Source organism: Gouania willdenowi, chromosome 10 (genome assembly GCF_900634775.1).
Source record: "Gouania willdenowi chromosome 10, fGouWil2.1, whole genome shotgun sequence".
Lineage (NCBI taxonomy): Eukaryota > Metazoa > Chordata > Actinopteri > Blenniiformes > Gobiesocidae > Gouania > Gouania willdenowi.
In genome coordinates this window covers 31,351,042-31,368,278 of record NC_041053.1, presented here as the reverse complement: position 1 = coordinate 31,368,278, position 17,237 = coordinate 31,351,042, and the positions used below count along the sequence as shown (strand labels likewise).

The window sequence follows — 17,237 nt, the reverse complement described above, 5'->3', positions numbered from 1 at the left end:
ATTTCACTTTTTACGCTCGCATTAATTGGCAAAGATGATGGCAAATTATGCAAGAGAGCAAGCATAGCCTCGACTACAGCTTGTCACCTTGAAATGGACAGACGACCACACACTTGGGTTCTGTGTACCCATTAATCGGCTAATTTCATGATGGGGGTTGAAGTCAGCGATAAAATTTAATGGGCTGCATATTTTGTGGAGCAGCAGCCTGTTTGACATGGCATTTTGTGACCTCTAGCTTAGATAAGAGAATAATTTGTGCTTAATTAGCCGTGTAGTGTTTGTGTCACTCATATCCCCCTGTAGCTCCTCTAATTGTCCTGCTTTGTTTCCTGACCTCTCAGGCCGCAATATTATAAGGTGATAGAGGAATGTGTGTCCCAGGTGGTCCTGCATCGCAACGGGATGGACCCGGACTTTGGCTACAGCAGGAGACTTGACGTGGACTTCACCCAATTGATCGGTAATGTTAATTTTGATTCATTTTTCATGACTATTACGCTGGAATTATTTGATGCATGATGTTTTGAATTTTCAATAAGAAGAGTCCATGAAATTAACAGCATTTTGAAATTTGATTTGATCTTTATTTATCTCAAACTCTAAAATAAAGTAAAATAAATGAACAAAAATATAACCTGTCAGGATTGAGGCAGTTCATATGCATATGCATGTTAAACACATACAGTATATAAGATCAGTGGTTCATTAATAATCAGCCAAATGTACATACACACGTATGTCTACAGTAGTTTAAGAAAGGACAGAATGAACAAAAGCTTATCTAGTTCTGCCCTTTCGCCATAGTGTCCAAATTTATGTATATACTATATATATATATATATATAACCATAACTATCCATCTTTTTTTAACTAATGAGCATAATAAAGAAATAGATGCTACAGAAATGGCAGATTATCCTGCAAAAAAGAGCTCTACGAACAATATTCAAGACTGCTCCAAGAGGACACACCTCAGAACTATTTTTGAAGTCATGACTATTAAAACTTAAGGATCTAATTGTGTTCCAGACTTCATTAATTATGTTGAAGGCAAAACATTGTATTTTGCCGAAAGCAGCAGAAGGAACCTTGACTTTATACTGCCGTTTACGAGAACCACACTTAAACAAATGTGCATCTCATTTGCTGGTGTAAAGCACTGGAACTCTTTGGACAATTAACTTCAAACATGTTCAAACATCATTCAATTTAAGAACAAATGTAATCAAAAAAATGATCAAGTCTTATGTAAAGTGAAGAGACAAAAATAAAAAATTAAGAAAATAGTTTGTAAGCCACAGTCTACCGACGTAAAGCCATCAGTGTTTGTTTATTTATTGTGTATGAGAAAGTTGTAGGGGTTAAATAAGACTTTGCCTTAATCCTACTCCTGTTCTTTATGTGAATGTATATTGTACACTACATCTTAAAAGAGCGGGAAAAAAAATGAAATGAAATGTAGACACAACGCAAATGTGAGGAGGAGAGAAAGAAATAAGTCAAGCCACGCCCCCATGCTACGAGGGTGATTTTGCGCAAAAATAGTTCATCTGTCAGCGCTGAAGACGTTAGAAAATGGCTAAAAAAGAGTGTTTTTAAGCCAATAAGTGAAGCTAAGCTTGAGGTAACGGTTGTTTCTGTGGAAATCGTGGAAAGCAGTAGCAGTTAGCTTAGCAACTAGCAGAACCTGTCCTGCACCTATGCAGTGGACATGAGGAGAACTCTTGGCTTATGAAATACAAGCCTCGGTTGTTAAATATGTTAAAATGTTGCGAGGATACAAAGTTCTCCATGGCTGTTTTTTCATTGCTATTTTGACAAATAAAAGGGAAGCACGCTTTTTATTTTCCTTTTCTGCTCTGCTGCTGATTCCTTAGATGAGTTGTGGCCTTATGTTATGGGTGTAAAAGTATATAAATATTTAGCTTTTGTGTTCTGAAAGTTTAGTGACCTTTGTGGCTAAATTAGCGGTGATCTTGTGCTGTCCTTGTTGTTGAAACACAGCAGATTTTGACAGCTGTCACTCAGAGAGTGAGAGACGGATGCTCTATGACGGGCGAGTGTTTGTGCTTCTTTAACGCTGATTGGTTCTTTGTTTTCACGTGATATTATTGGCCCATTTAGTTAGCAAAAGGCGCTTTAAAGATATATATTCCGTGACATTTTTGTCTGTCTCTTACTGCCAGAACAACACCCGACGTTTGCTCTGGGACCTCATGATTTACATATTAAGTACTGCCTACAACTATTTAAAAATGGTTCCCTGAAAAGTTTTAGAATGTAAAGAAGGGAATATGTCAATGTTCACTTCATTATTTTAATTCATCAGACTGCAATGGTCTAAACACATTAAAGCTATAGTCTTTTATAACTACATAATCCTGTTTGGAAACACTTTGTGAAATGCTCCCGCGACCCTGAAAAAAAGGAGCAAACGAGTCAGAAAATGGACGGATGAGTGAAATGGTCCCTCAATCCTGAGTGCAGTCAATACTGTATGTATTCATGAAGAAGGTAAAAAAAGAATCATAGCTCTGTAGCACCTGCAATCCTGTAAAAACTCTGACCAATCACTGCCAGTCAGTCCGAGAGGGAAGAACCAATCACCGCCTTAATTTCCTGTCCTGTTCACGCCCACCTCATTCCCTCCCTCCTTCCCGCATAGTACATATAGCTGTAAGTAAATTTAGTTTACTTACACGTGAATGTGACACGAGGTAGCTTGTTTAATATAAAAAAAATGCTGAGTTGGCTGAGTCAACTTTCCTCTGTAAATTTGTGGGGGCGTGGCTTTGGATGAAGTAAAAGAGGGGGTGAAGCTTAGAGTAGTTACTACTTTAAAATCTTGCTAGCTCTCCAACATTACAGGCTATGTCCTTAAGACGGGCCCCAACATTCATGTTTTTCAAAAAAAAAAAAATGAAATTTTTTCATAATCGGTGTTTACTTAATTTCAACTTTTTGCTATGTTTTGGTGTATTAATGAGTTATTGGAGATGTGTGTTATCATACTGGCACATGATTCAGTATTGCACTTTAAAATTCATTAAAATGTATTTATTTTTAAACATTGGGACAAGGCGACGACAGTGGCAGTCACTAAGAAGGTTAATGGCAATATCAATAGACTGTTGTGCATAGTGGTGTGGCAAAATATTGATACTAAGATATATCGTGATATTTCATCTTGTCGTACGTTATTGATACACTGGTGCCAAATATCTTTTTTTTTACATATATTACAACATACAAGACATGACTAAAACAATATATATATATATATATATATATATATATACATGACTCACAGAGAGATAATGCAGTACATACACAGTACAATGAGACAGTAGGTGAGGAGTGGATATTTAAACTGCGTGTGTGTGTGCGTGTGTGTGTGTGTGTGCGCGCAGCCACTGTGCAGTAAACACTTTGTTTTACTTGGCTGTCATTCATGTGAAATTAATTGACAATGTTTTGTAATTCCTGTGAAATGGATTCAGTGCAGTCAATAAATTCTGAATTTCCTCAGCAACACAGATTTCGTAATGTATCGTGGATGAAATTTCTTGCAATATATCGATTGTCGCAGAATTGCTGTATCGTGATATTGTCGTTATCGTGGAGGTACCTGGTGATACCCAGCCCGAGTTGCCCATAGATTTTCTTTTCCTTCACACAGTTTTACATTTAAAAGCACTTATTCAAATTGGTGTTCATTAACTACACAATCAACTGGACCCATGTATGCACCCACTAGTTTTTTTCATTTGACATTAAAAAACTAAAGAAAAACAAGCAAACGCAGCGGCCTTGTATTGGAATTACATCAGTGGGTGTAATTCAATCTATAGAGTTTTAATGGCTCCTTTGAGTATTTGTGAGGTGCTTAATGACCATGGTTTTCTTTTCATCGCAGATCAGTGCGTGGATAAAGCCAAAGTTGAAGAGAGTGAGCAGAAGGCTGCTGAGTTCTCCAAAAAGGTGAGACATCAATCTCTCCAACTCTACTTTCTCTGCACTTCTTTTACACACACACACACGCACGCACGCACACACGCACACACACACACAAATAAAATCACCGCTTTAGTTTGGCCGGCTCCCGTCAGGAAAGTTTTTTCTTCTCAGAGCTTTCAGACAAGCTATTGATTTTCCATGCACTAATCGATACCTGGCTGTGATGCTACACGATCCGTATCAGCATTACAAGAATTGGTGCTGATGTTCTGATGTTTCCTTTTTTTTGTGGAATTTGCCTGAAAAATGTTGCATCCGCAATCAAATCTATGAATGCTCAATTTTGTTTTTGCATGCACAGTTATTCAGTTCATTGAACAACTGCCATGCCCTAACTGCCATTGTACCAGAATTTTTTGTGTAGCCATAAAAGTGGCAACTTTGCCAGTAATGTAGGGCTGCACAATTATGGCCAAAATGATTATCACGGTTATTTAGATCAATATTTTAACCACGATTATTATTCACGATAAATGTCTGTATTTTTATTTAACTACTTTTTAACAAACAATATGTGAACAGTTTAGAATGCAAAAGAAAAGCTTTAAACAAGAATATTGATAAATAGTCAAACTTACCAATGTTACAAAATGCAACTTCTTGAAAACGATTACAGTGTATAAAGAAACGTTGAGAACATTAGGCTTAAACCTACAGGTTTTGAGCAAGAAACATTAGCCTTTTCTGGCTTGAGTGTCCGCTGAATTAATTCATTAATACTAATTATTAATTAGATACTTATGTCAATCAACTCATGGGGGCGTTTCAACACGAGCGCCCCACCTAAAAAAAACCCTAAAACTCCAGTTTTATCCAGTTTCAAATCCATCAAAGGTCGCATTTTAAATGTAAAAATCGCCAACAATCAGGTTAATTTAATCGTGGAGGCCAAAATTGTTAACACGATTAAAATTTGATTAATTGTGCAGCCTTACAGTAATGGTTTATATTTAGTAGTTAAAGTCATCTGACCGATGACACCAATAGAAGTCCAGTTAAGGTTTTCTCAAGAACCCCCCCCCCCCCTTTTTTTTTTTTTTTTACCTACACCCCACTGAGCTAGTGAAATCATTGCAGTGACATGTCTTAGTATGTGCAAAGGTTAGCTTTATCAACATCCATGAAAGCTAGACCTGAAACAAGATGAAGCTCAAAAGAGCTCCAGGGCCAGCAAGTCTATGAATAGAAATTGTCCATAGAGCGTAAGATGGCATGTTTGGCTTTCTGATGATGTGCCCTGCGGCGGATCACCAGGGATACTCTGCCGCTCACCAACCTATTGCGCGTGTTTACATCTGTGTCCTCGTGTTTGTTGTACACACAGAGATATTCTTGTGTCTTCTTTCCAGTTTGATGAAGAGTTCAGTGCGCGGCAGGAGGCTCAGGCCGAGTCTCAAAAGAAGGAAGAAAGAATCAAAGAGTTGGAAGGAAAGATTGAATCCCTGCAGTCCCAGGTAAGCCTATACTGAAAAATAACCACCTTATTATATACACTTTACGTTTTAATTTCCCCACATTCTTACCAAAATATATATGATATATATACGAAAAGAAAAACATAAGATACAATTCTAAGAGGCATTAGAAACTGAATACTAAAATAGGAAGTGTTTTTCAAGCATTCAGACACGATGGTACCTTTCAAAAATGGTTGGATTTGGTAAGGAGGATAAGTTTCCGCCCCACTTACAGATGTGAAGTTGCTATAAGTGGGAGTTATCATTCATGCAAGAACATTTGATTTAATAAAGGGTCAATCTCCCTTTTAAGTTTCAGCTCTTTATGTGGCTAAATTGCTCTATTGAAGCTTTTCCTATGAAATTCTATCACCACAAAGATGGATTGCATTTCCCATCCTGGTCTCTGTACCATTTATTCCCAGGCAAAACCCTCCATTTTCAGCACAGAAAATGACTGCAATTTCCCCCTTAACCCAATTTCAAACACTTTTAGGACTACCTTGGGACAAAAAGGCTAGTTCAAATTTGTTCTTGTATAATTTGATATACACGGGCGTTGAAAGATGGTGTCTACATCTTCATCTGAAATCACTTTTTCCTGAAAATGTTTGTCTTCTGTTGCTCGTCTTGGCACTTCTGATAAATTGCAGCCCTGCATATGTGGTCAAAGATTTAAAATCCTAGTGATATATATATATATATATATATATATACTGTATATAGCCAAGAAAAAGAAAATGTATTTATATAACACATTTTATACACAAGGATATTCACGGTGCTTTGCATGATTAAATAAAGGTGCAGCATTTAGAATAATCAACAATAAAAACACTAAACAGTTTAAAATCAACAATGGAAATATTCATAATTTATATATAGTATATGGTGCAGCCCACACACTTAGCTCTGCTGCTTATCCTAAATATGTTTGTGACACCATTTAAAAGGGGAATAAACAGGCTTTCCAGCAGCTATACAATTTATTTCCACGAAGCATTATTATAACAAAGAAACAATTTACCATACTCACATTTCCATACTTTTTGTTCTAATTTTAGACGACAAATGTGGTTTCCATATTGAATTTCACATTGGTAGCACTTCCATATCTCCATTAAGCATATTGTAAATAACTGATGAAGTATACAGACATAATGTTGGATACAGAATTGGTCTCTCAGAAAATGACCATGCGGTTGTTAAATACAGCAAAATGAGACATTTCAATACTGTCAAAAAATAAATTTTAATTATTTTTACAGTTATTTTCAAACAAAAAATTCAACCATTAAATTAATTCCACATCAGTATGTAGTGTTACTAACCAAATACCTACAAACCACACAAAGTCAGGAATTTAGTTGCATACTAGTCAGGTGTGCGATTAATCATTTATACCAAAACAGGTTTTTAATGGTGGTTAAAACAAAGTTGATTGAAATTAAAATGGCCTGGCTAAGAAGTTTAACACTGGTTTATGTATAAAGACTTCTAAAAAACAGTGAGGTTGTGAAGGACAGGTAGTATTTGACACAGAACTTCGTACAAACTGTTTACAGCAAGAAGACACAGTTGTACACATGTAGTTTTGATGCATTGTATGTTGATATGCATGTTACTATCCATCTGTAACATGGTAGACCACATTTCCCTTATAGTCTATGGGAAGTAGATGCTAAAGTCCTGAAGTGGATTCAGGTCAGAACTGGCAGAAAGCAGTGAAACCCTGCTGGCATTTATTATCTGGTCAATTTTAAGCAAAAGTATCAAAATGCAGGCCAACGGTTCGAAACTTAAATAATTTCTTATTATTCTGCACTCTTCACAACATCATTTCCATGCTCTGTTGGTGTGAACTATCGTAGTGCTAGAAAAACAACTGCCCTCTGCCACATGGCACTTCCTAAACAGCAAGGACCTGTGTTTGTGGCGTTCGCATGTTTTCCTTTGGCTTGCATTGGTTTTCTCCTGGTACTCACGTCTTCCTCCCACGGTCCAAAAATAATGTGTGTTAGTTGTGAACAAATGTGAGAGTGTGACATCTGTTTCCACTACATTAGGGGCTTTTTTTCCTATGGTTTTAATTGGTACAGGCTCTCTATTCAGAAAGAGTTTTGAATGTTTTTGTTCTCCTTGGACAGGTATAATTGTTCTTTTTAAGGACCAAGATTACAATTGCGAGTGTGTTTTTGCAACCCTCTTTTACATTTGACTCAATAGTGTTTATAAGCTAATAATTGTGGGAGTGGTTTGAGGACACACTTTCAGTTTATCCATCAAAGCCGCTGCACGTTTCACTTCTGTTTTGATGAACAAGGAAGCTAACCTTTCATCTTGTGCACCATGTTCTTGTCAGATTTTAAATCGCATGCACGCTTGATTTTCTTTTCGTCACCTTGTTGTTTGTCAGCGAACACATTTAAGTCTTTGTCTAGGAACTTTGGCACTGTAACAAGAAGCCTGTTTGATGTTTCTGTTTGATTATCTCCCAATTGAGTGGAGTGGTGGTTCTGCTCGTAAACATCAACAAAGGACATCAAAATCACAGCAAAGTGGGACTCACTCACCCTTTCCCAAACCTTCCTTTGCAACCGTTCAGGGGGAAAGGAAACAATACATTGAATTGGCTCTCAATGTGACAAATAATGTAGCCGTTCAGTGCTACGCTGTGTACTTTCCCTTTAATAGGTTTTAACAACCTAGACATCTTGTAGCTGACCGTGCGTGACCCTGATAGGAGTTTGATCATTGTCTTTTACAGTCTTTTCCCTATAATCATTTTCAGTAAGACTCAAAATGCACTGGCAGCCAAACTCACAACTCAATCTGATTTTAAATTCATTGGTTTTGGATGAGCTACAAGACAAGCTCACATTTTAGGAGTTTAGAAATTAATTGATAAAATTATTATTATGCTGTACAATGCCGCCTTTTAGCCATTTTGTATTGATTTATTTGGCAACCAGTAATCATTCACAGCTGCTTAAGGTAAAAACAAAGAACAAATTAAACTGATTTACATCAACTGTTTATATACAGACGGTTGTGAAACTGTTTAAGTAAAGGCGTGACTTTGATAGCGCATGGAAATTTTACTTTTACACCCAAGCTAATAGAGCCTTTAGCAGTTGCGCACTGGGCCTGGTGACATCAGGGGTTACAGCAATGTTTTTCAACCTTGGGGTCCGGACCCCATGTGGGGTCGCCTGAAATGTCTAGTAATTCGTTAACAAAAACAAAAAACGAGGGCCATACCGGCCTGTCATTGCCCGATCCCATTAGATCTTGGAAGCTAAGCAGGTCTGGGCCTGGTTAGTAGTTGATGGGGACCACTGAGAATTCCAGGTGCCACAGTGGGGGACAGTCACCCCAGTGGTATCTGTCATTGTGTCTTTGGGCAAAACACTTCACCCACATTGCCTAGTATGAATGTAGTGAGTGAGTGTTGGTGGTGGTCAGAGGGGCCGATGGTGAACCATGGCAGCCTCGCTTCCGTCAGTCTGCCCCATGGCAGCTATTATTATTATTATTATTATTATTATTATTATTATTATTATTATTATTATTATTATTATTATTATTATTATAAAACAGATTCAAATAAATTATTATTTTTCAAATACACATCACACAATAGCTATCAAATATTTATATGTATTTAAGTATAGGATATAGTTAGTATCCAATACTTTAATACATATAAAACTAGTTCAAATAAAATGCAGTATAAAAATATCTGAGGTGGTGCACTAATCTTGGCTACTCTGTATTAATTAACATTAACTAATTCTAGAAAAAAATATGTCTCTTGGGTTGTTGGATATTTGTGATTGGGGTCACTACCTGTAAAAGGTTGGGAACCTCTGCGTGACGTGGTCATTTGTTAAATACAGGAGCTTGAAAGGCTTATCACTAGACCTTTTTTGAGAGTGCGCTTTACGTAGGAAGTGAATTACAGCCATTTTACTATTGGCTGCTGTTCCCTGATGGATGAGAACAACCGTGTGGTGCTTTGTAGAAGGAACGCTACCAGACCACCTGAAAACATCAGCTTGAAACTGACATTGTTACTGTACATTTTATGCAAACAGAAGACTAAAGCTGCCTCATCATATGAAGCTAATTTAAAACTGAAATTCTGTAAGTATCAATGAACGTCAAAGTGAAAGTGTTTTATTTTATACTTATGTACACTCCAAAGTAATGTTTTACGTTAAAAAAAAAACAAAAAAAAACAGTCAATTCCTTATTGCCTCATATCTTCATTTTTATACTTGAAGCACTTGGAAACAAAATGTGCTACTTGTCTCTCAGACTTATGCATGCTCAAACATCTGTTTCAAATTATTCACATTTTGAATAAATGTGGGTTTTCTCCAATATGAGCGATCAATTCCACAAAGCTGTTTCCAAAATCACTTAGGCAGCGTAGACGATAACAGAGTCATTTATTAAAAGGGAAACAAGACTGTTGGGGAACTTTTAAAACTTTGATCCATGGCTATCAGACAGCTGTGAGAGCATTTCTCCCACTAGTAGCTACTGAAACAGCATTGTGTACGTACTCTGCTTCAGTGTATTGATGAGATCTGAAAAGAGAAAGAATAAAATCACACATTTATTACTCGCAGATATTTATACAGTAACATTTATACATATAAAGCAATGGTTTTGTGTAACCTAAATTAGGGATGTCCCGATACAACTTCTTCATTTCCGTAATGATACCAATATTGCAGCTTTGCGTATCGTCCGATACCGATATTGATCCAATATCAGCATGAATCATACATACTTTTTTCTTTCTTTCTTTTTTTTTCTTTAATAAAAAAAATAATAGTTTCTTATTTTGTAATAAGAAACTATTAGAAAAGGCTTGACCAAGTGATGTTACTCAAATAGAGAACAATAGTCAGCAACAGTAGGTATGAGAAATTATTATTAACCAAAAATTATTATTAACCAATTGGTTATATACATTTAACCTTCAACATAGTATCTACAGTATTCTACAATTGAATAACATAAATAAAAAATAAATTGGGGAAAGAAAAAAAAAATATATATATATATATATATATATATATATATATATATATATAAAATTTGAATCCGATATTGGTTTTCAGGCTAAGATCGGACAGATATTGGATCGGGACACCCCTGACCAAAATGTGTCCAAAGTAGGACTTTAGACAATAATTAAATAATTACACGTCACACAAAACTTTCTCATAGTGTATGTTCAGAACACTGGTTATCATCATCAATCATTTGCAGACTGTACAGACTCATCCAGTTTAATCTGTGTGGCACTGTATTTTGAGAGATTTGAACATATCTAGTACACAGTAAGTTTGAGTGCATATAACTTATGATAAATGTAACATAATGATATCTTTTTGTCAGCTTAAAAATGCTCAGAAATGAATGACAAGACGCCAACGCTGAACAATGGGTAACACTTTACTTTTATACATAAGGCTGAGATTACGCTGTCATTATTATGACATGACACCTGTCATTAGCATGAATTAGGTGTCATGAAGTGTTGTCCGTTACCTTAACCACTAACCATACCTAACCCCAAGAGATCCCTCCACCTAACCCAAAAAATGCCAACATAGCTCTGAAGGTGTCATAATTTAGCAAACGACAATTAATGACTGCCTTCATGACACTTTATTTATGCTAATAACAGATAATGACAGCCTAATGTCAGCCGTATGTATAAAACTTCAAGTAAAGTGTTATAGCAGTAAAATCTGTAAATCATCTTCTTTTCCTATATTTTCCCTTATTTCATGACTGCCTCCATTCAAAGTTAATATGAAAGACACACATGACACAAATTACCCCTGATGTGAAGCAAATGGACACATGTACAAATTGTATTTGCAAAAATGTAATTCTTTAACGCTAATGCTGCCATTCACTGTTTAGACAAGTCTTATCCATGTGACATCACCATTTGGACACCAAGTTACGGTAACTACTTTAAGGTAATTGTGTCACATTAAAATATTAAAGAGCAGGTACAACAATTTGATATCACAGTGACAATAACAAATTCCCAATGCATCACCACCAGGTGCAAGGGAATTTAATTGTTGGCTTTGAATTCTGCACTTCACCCCAAAAACAAAAGAGAACTGCAAGTGTTCTTTTCCAAGCCAACATCCTAAAGGTTTCCATCTCTGTTCCTGTAATACACATCAAATATTAAGGTTTTCACACTTCTGTGTGAAGGTACTCTGTATGCATGACTACCTCAAATTCTTTCATTTCTGCTCTAAAATGCGATGCCTTCCTCTTTCATTTAATTCAGGCTGTGTGCAAAGTGGAATATCAAAGGAAACTGGGTGCATTGCTAAAACAAAGACAGCATAGTAAAATCAATGCCCATCATACGGCTGAGTGTTGAGCTGAAAAGTATTTGTGGATACAAAAGAGGGGGAAATAGAAAGGGAAGGAAGATTTTTGAAACTGTCAGTGAAGCTGCTTCTTGTTTCTTTCATGCAGTCATTGCTCTACTCTCATGTTCTTTTGAAGCTAGATTACATCTAGTTTTAGGTGTAGAGTGCACTGCATTCTGCCCTTTTTGCACATGTAATGGCTCATTTCACCAAAAACAGCAGTGCAGCACTGCCACCAATGTCATTATGTGTGTAAGTTACGTCCTCTTTGATCACCTTTTCTCTGTTTATCATGTTTAGTGTAAGGACTGTCTGCTTTACTCTTTTTCTTCTTCTCATATATCCAGCTCACTTTTCACCCCCCAATTGTGCCTTTACGTCCCCCCCCCTTGTTTCTACTGTGACGTGTGTGTTCTCAATTTTGGTGTCTTTGTTGTTGCATGTGTCGTGTCTGCACAGTTAAGTATTGAAAAAGAAACGCTCAAAGAGGCTCAGAGACTCATCAAGGAATCTGAAGCCAAGGTGGGTGTATTCATTGCATGCCTGGACATCTGCATAATAATTTCATCATCTACGAATATAAGCATGTATACACTAAGGTCTGGAATCTGGAATTGCAAAGTTTGTAAGTTAAGAGGACACGAGATCTTCACTTTTGGAAGAAAGCATGAAAATGTGTACACATTGATTTTTTTAGTATGCTGAATCCATTTTTAATTGGAGCCAAGCTGGTAAATCAATGGTTCCCACTCAAAATCAAGGAGTCCAAGATGACCACCATCTGTATTGCCAATTTGGATATTTTGTCATAACTTTGATTCTATTTGACATAGAAGCTTGATCTCAGTGGCAAATTTTAGGTTTTCAGGCTCAAGAAATTCAATAATACATACAAGATCCAAGATGGTAGCCATCTGTATTGTGAATTTTAATCTTACCATAACTTTGTTAGACGTAGGAAACAGAACCGTTGTGGCAAAATGTAGGTTTTGGGGGATTGTCATGAAATAGCTTAAAATATGGTAAATTGCATCCAGAGCAAGATATAAGATGGCCACCACAAGGCTTCACACATGGAAATGGTGAAATTGCAATTTAATTTAAATGTTTATCAGATATCTATATGAAAACATTGCACATGTTGGCAAGTGCTGCAAAATAAACACATCATCAGATTCGTTCTTATTTCTGCATGCACCAGGATCACAATGGATATAATCTTCTTGAGAAATAAATTAAAATAGATATATCAGAATCAGAAATTACTTAATGTTTTAATAGGGATTTAAATCAAATCGTTCACACTTTAAATGGCATCTTAATCATGCATAGTTGTGGATGCAAAGAAATTGCAATTTCACCCTTTCCATGTGTAAAGTGTTGTGGTGGCGATCTTATATCTTGCTTTGAACTAAAGTTATGACAAAATATCATATGGTGGCCATCTAGGATTTCTTGATTTTAAGTGGGAACAGTTGGTTTCCTTGCATAGATCCCATTCAAAATGGATTCAGCCTACTGAAAAACCCTCATGTACAAATTTTCATGCTTTCTTCCAGAAAGGAACATCTTTTTCACATATCTGCCGGACTATTAACTTTGGCATCATGTTATTGTTGATGCATTTTATTACATTGCAGGTTTAAAAGTGACTTTATGCAGAAACAAAATATCAATTTCCAACAAATGTATTTTTTTTCCAATTTTTTTTAATACAAAACACAACAACTCATTGATTCAAAAACTTTTTTTGTTGCCCCCCTTTTGAAGATGGAAAAATACCCCCCTTTGCAACAAAATTTCAACAAAAAGGGTAAAAATTGTGACTATTCGAACTACAAATAATTATGTTTCATGCTCAATGTTCCGTTCTCACGCCCCTCCACCACTGAAATAACTGATTTAAAAACTCTATAGGGTCTGCGATTAGGCTCGGAAGTTTAAATATACGGGCAATATGGTAGCTGTTCATCTGTTTATCAACTCATCTTATCTGCCTGACTGTCAATGCAATTTTCATAGGTAAACATCCGTGATTGGATTTTTATATTAGAGATGAGATTGGGGTAGAGATTTAATCATGTGAGTTAATTACCTGCCATGCTGACCTCCCCCTCGAGTCTCCAAGTGCGTGAATCCAAATTGGATGAGCTAGAGTTGGTGTGAGTCTACGTCTCATAGGTAGGGTTCATTAGTTCATAAGCATCACCTCAATAAACAGTTTTTGTTTTTTTGTTTTCCATGTATGAAGAAAATACAATAAGATTACTGGTAGTTGTATTTATCGTCAAACAATTTACTCCACTACCACTGGATTTCTTTTGGGTAATTTACATTGCATAGTCTGGTGGTTATCTGATTTTGTCCCATATGAATTCAGGATGAAATGGGCATTATGAATTATGGCAAAACACACAACATTTTAAAAGCCAACAGCTGTTTGAGGTGTTTGTCTTTATTTATGAGGAAGAAGATGCCATTGGCAGCAGTATTACATCCCAAGAGTCCCTTGAAGTGCTGGGTTAGTTATTAATGGGTAGAGCACACGGAGGTGGATAGAGAGATGGGGACTCAGAGAGACCTACGGAATGGAAATAACCGCGCTGTATTTTATCAGCTAATTTGTCTTCATTCTTATTCATTTTAATCTTTAAAGAGAAAACAGGCCATGGCAGGCAGAAGATTGACAGAAGTGTAATCAGCGGATGTGAATCCTTATTGAGATGCTCGGGGCAGTCAGCGGAAGAAGCTCCTTTGCAAAACACCTTTTTTTAATTTTGGCCCTAATAAACAATCACCGATGCCATTATGTAATGAAACAGTGTAATGTCTTTAAATATGAAGCCAATTACAGTTTGCGCAGACAATCAAGAGTGCTGGGGATTAGGTGCATTGTGGGAATTGGTTTTGGAAATGAGAAGTGTGTCTGGAAATGCTTTTTTCGGTGAGAGCCGCGATCTAATCAGCTCTGATGATCAAGCTCTGTCCGAGCAAGGGGCCTCGGTGATTGAAGTATTTACATTAGGTTTCTATTGGCTTTAACCCCGATTATCTCTAACTACCTGTGTACATAAGATGATGGTGATGACATGTCAAATAAGTAAAAGAGCTTATCGCTCTCAGACCATAATTGTACTTCTGTGTTCGGTTTAATAAACAATGACAGTCAAGTTTAATAGGGAAAAAAGGCTATTTATTTATTTTATGATTAGTATTTACATTACATACATCCATTAAAAAAAGTCTATGATGAACAAGTGCGTCATGTTTGCTAATTTACAATTCTATATGATTCACAGGATTCTAATTGGTATAAATTTTGTTATAATGAAAATGAAATTGCTTATTTAAGCATCCCCGTCATTCTGCAGGTATGCTGACATGATACATACTAGCAATGATTTTGTAGAGGCTGTTGGTAATCGTTGGAACGTCTTGATCAATGCATTACACAACCTTCTTTTACGATAATGCTGTCACATGACTGTAACACATCAGTCTTTGCTTCATCCTATTCTAGTTTTAAATTTACAAGTTCAACTCTATGAATTATACATGAAAAGGGATTTTGGAAGAATTGCTTTGCTTGCAAAGTTTTCTTACTTAAGTTCTTACTGTCTATTGAGTCTGTTTAAAAAACTAAGCTTGACCCCCAATTTCCACCTGATGCGGCTTCGCTGCGTTACGTCACCGCCGCGTCACCGGAGCGGATAGGTTTCCACTTTAGTCTATGTGTTAATTTCCACCGGGTCCGCTGCGGATGCGGTAGTCCGGCGCCAGATATACGCAGGACTTCTATTTCTGGCGGACACCGGAGCACGACGCATCAATCAGCACAGAGCAAATGAAGCCAAACAGAAAATTAAGCACATACTCTGCAATGAAATATCGGGTTACTTTTCAAAATAAAACACTTCAGATTATATGTCAAGTAAATACATCACCAAAACGTCATAATGTGTAAAAACAAATTCACATCCACTATATTGATTCCTTTCATACTGTAACTACACTGTAAACTGCAGCAACTTTGATTTAGTTCATGTTTCACTGGTGCAGTTTTATCTCTTCTCTGTTGGCTGTTACTAAAAAATGTGGCTATGACAAATCCAGAGTCCAACCTTCTTGTACTCCTTCGTTAGGAACACTGACTTGTTTATCTGTTTATTGTTGCGTTTATAACACATACTTGTACATTTAACTGCGTTCTCGCGCGATTATATAAACATCGTGAGAACTGCTCTGTCCTGTGACGTCACAGTCGTTCAAACGGATAGCACCGCGGCGCACTCCAAAAGCAACCGGTGTGAATTACCGGACGGCGGACAGCGGTGAAATACCGGATCGGTGCCGTGGCGCAGCAGAGACGTATCCATTGGAAACCCCGGGTCAGTCCGTCAAACTTGAGCATTAAATAGTTTGGTAAAGTTGATTCTTCTCAAGCCACCAAACCAGATTCTACCTCAATTTAATATATTCAGCACTTTAAGGTTGAGGTGCCCCTTTCTTGGTCTTAAGTATAAATCACTTAACTTTACATTTTATATTAAGTTTGATGGGTAAGGTCATAGGTCAGACCCCTAATGTGTCTGATCCAAGCTTCTCTACCTTCATCTAGAAATACAAAGAACTTTTCTCTTTTTCTTTTCTGGTTTCAGTTGACAGTATTTTTATGTTCACTGAAAACATCAGAAGCATTTTTTTTTGGGGGGGGGGGGAGCCAATCCAATATTTCCCAACTCCATCACTGAAGGCTCATCTTTTTCAGATTGCAGCAGGCCCGACTGCACCTGGAGCTCCACCACCAGTACCAGGAGGTGCAGTGCCACCTCCTCCTCCACCCCCTCCGCCACCGGGTGGCTGCCCACCCCCACCACCTCCTCCTCCTCCTCTTCCTGGCCAAGCAGGAATCCCTCCTCCACCTCCACCACCTCCGGGTGGAGGACCTCCGCCTCCCCCGCCACCCCCTGGATGTGGCATCCCACCTCCTTTTGGTGGCATTGGTGGGCCTCCACCACCCCCTTCACTGCCTGTCATCAAGCTGCCATACGGACTGGAGAATAAGAAGGTCTACAAGCCGGAAACTGTGATGAAGAGGGTCAACTGGACCAAGGTATTGTTGATTTTATTCTCACATATTATATTGAGTAGAATGGCATTTGGAATATGATTGTGGATTAGTGCTTTTATATAAATGTTGGCAGCTTTTTCTCTCTCAAATACACATAGGGTATGTAATTACCGACTTATGACTACTGGACACATGTCTCTAGTAAGGGTGTAAAAAAAAAAAAAAGGATTTGGCAATATATCACAATATTGCACAGCGTGATTATCG

At 37.2% G+C, this 17,237-nt stretch overlaps 1 protein-coding gene across 6 annotated transcripts in view; it reads left to right on the top strand.

The window, feature by feature from the left end:
• Positions 1 to 17,237, top strand: part of diaph2 (diaphanous-related formin 2) — a 464,914-nt gene that overhangs the window by 166,236 nt on the left and 281,441 nt on the right. For all 6 annotated transcript variants that reach the window (XM_028459306.1, XM_028459309.1, XM_028459308.1 and 3 more), the window contains 4 exons: positions 345 to 463; positions 3,920 to 3,984; positions 5,370 to 5,474; positions 16,668 to 17,012. In XM_028459306.1, the coding sequence (XP_028315107.1) occupies positions 345 to 463; positions 3,920 to 3,984; positions 5,370 to 5,474; positions 16,668 to 17,012 (634 nt within the window). The remainder of the gene's footprint in view (positions 1 to 344; positions 464 to 3,919; positions 3,985 to 5,369; positions 5,475 to 16,667; positions 17,013 to 17,237) is intronic.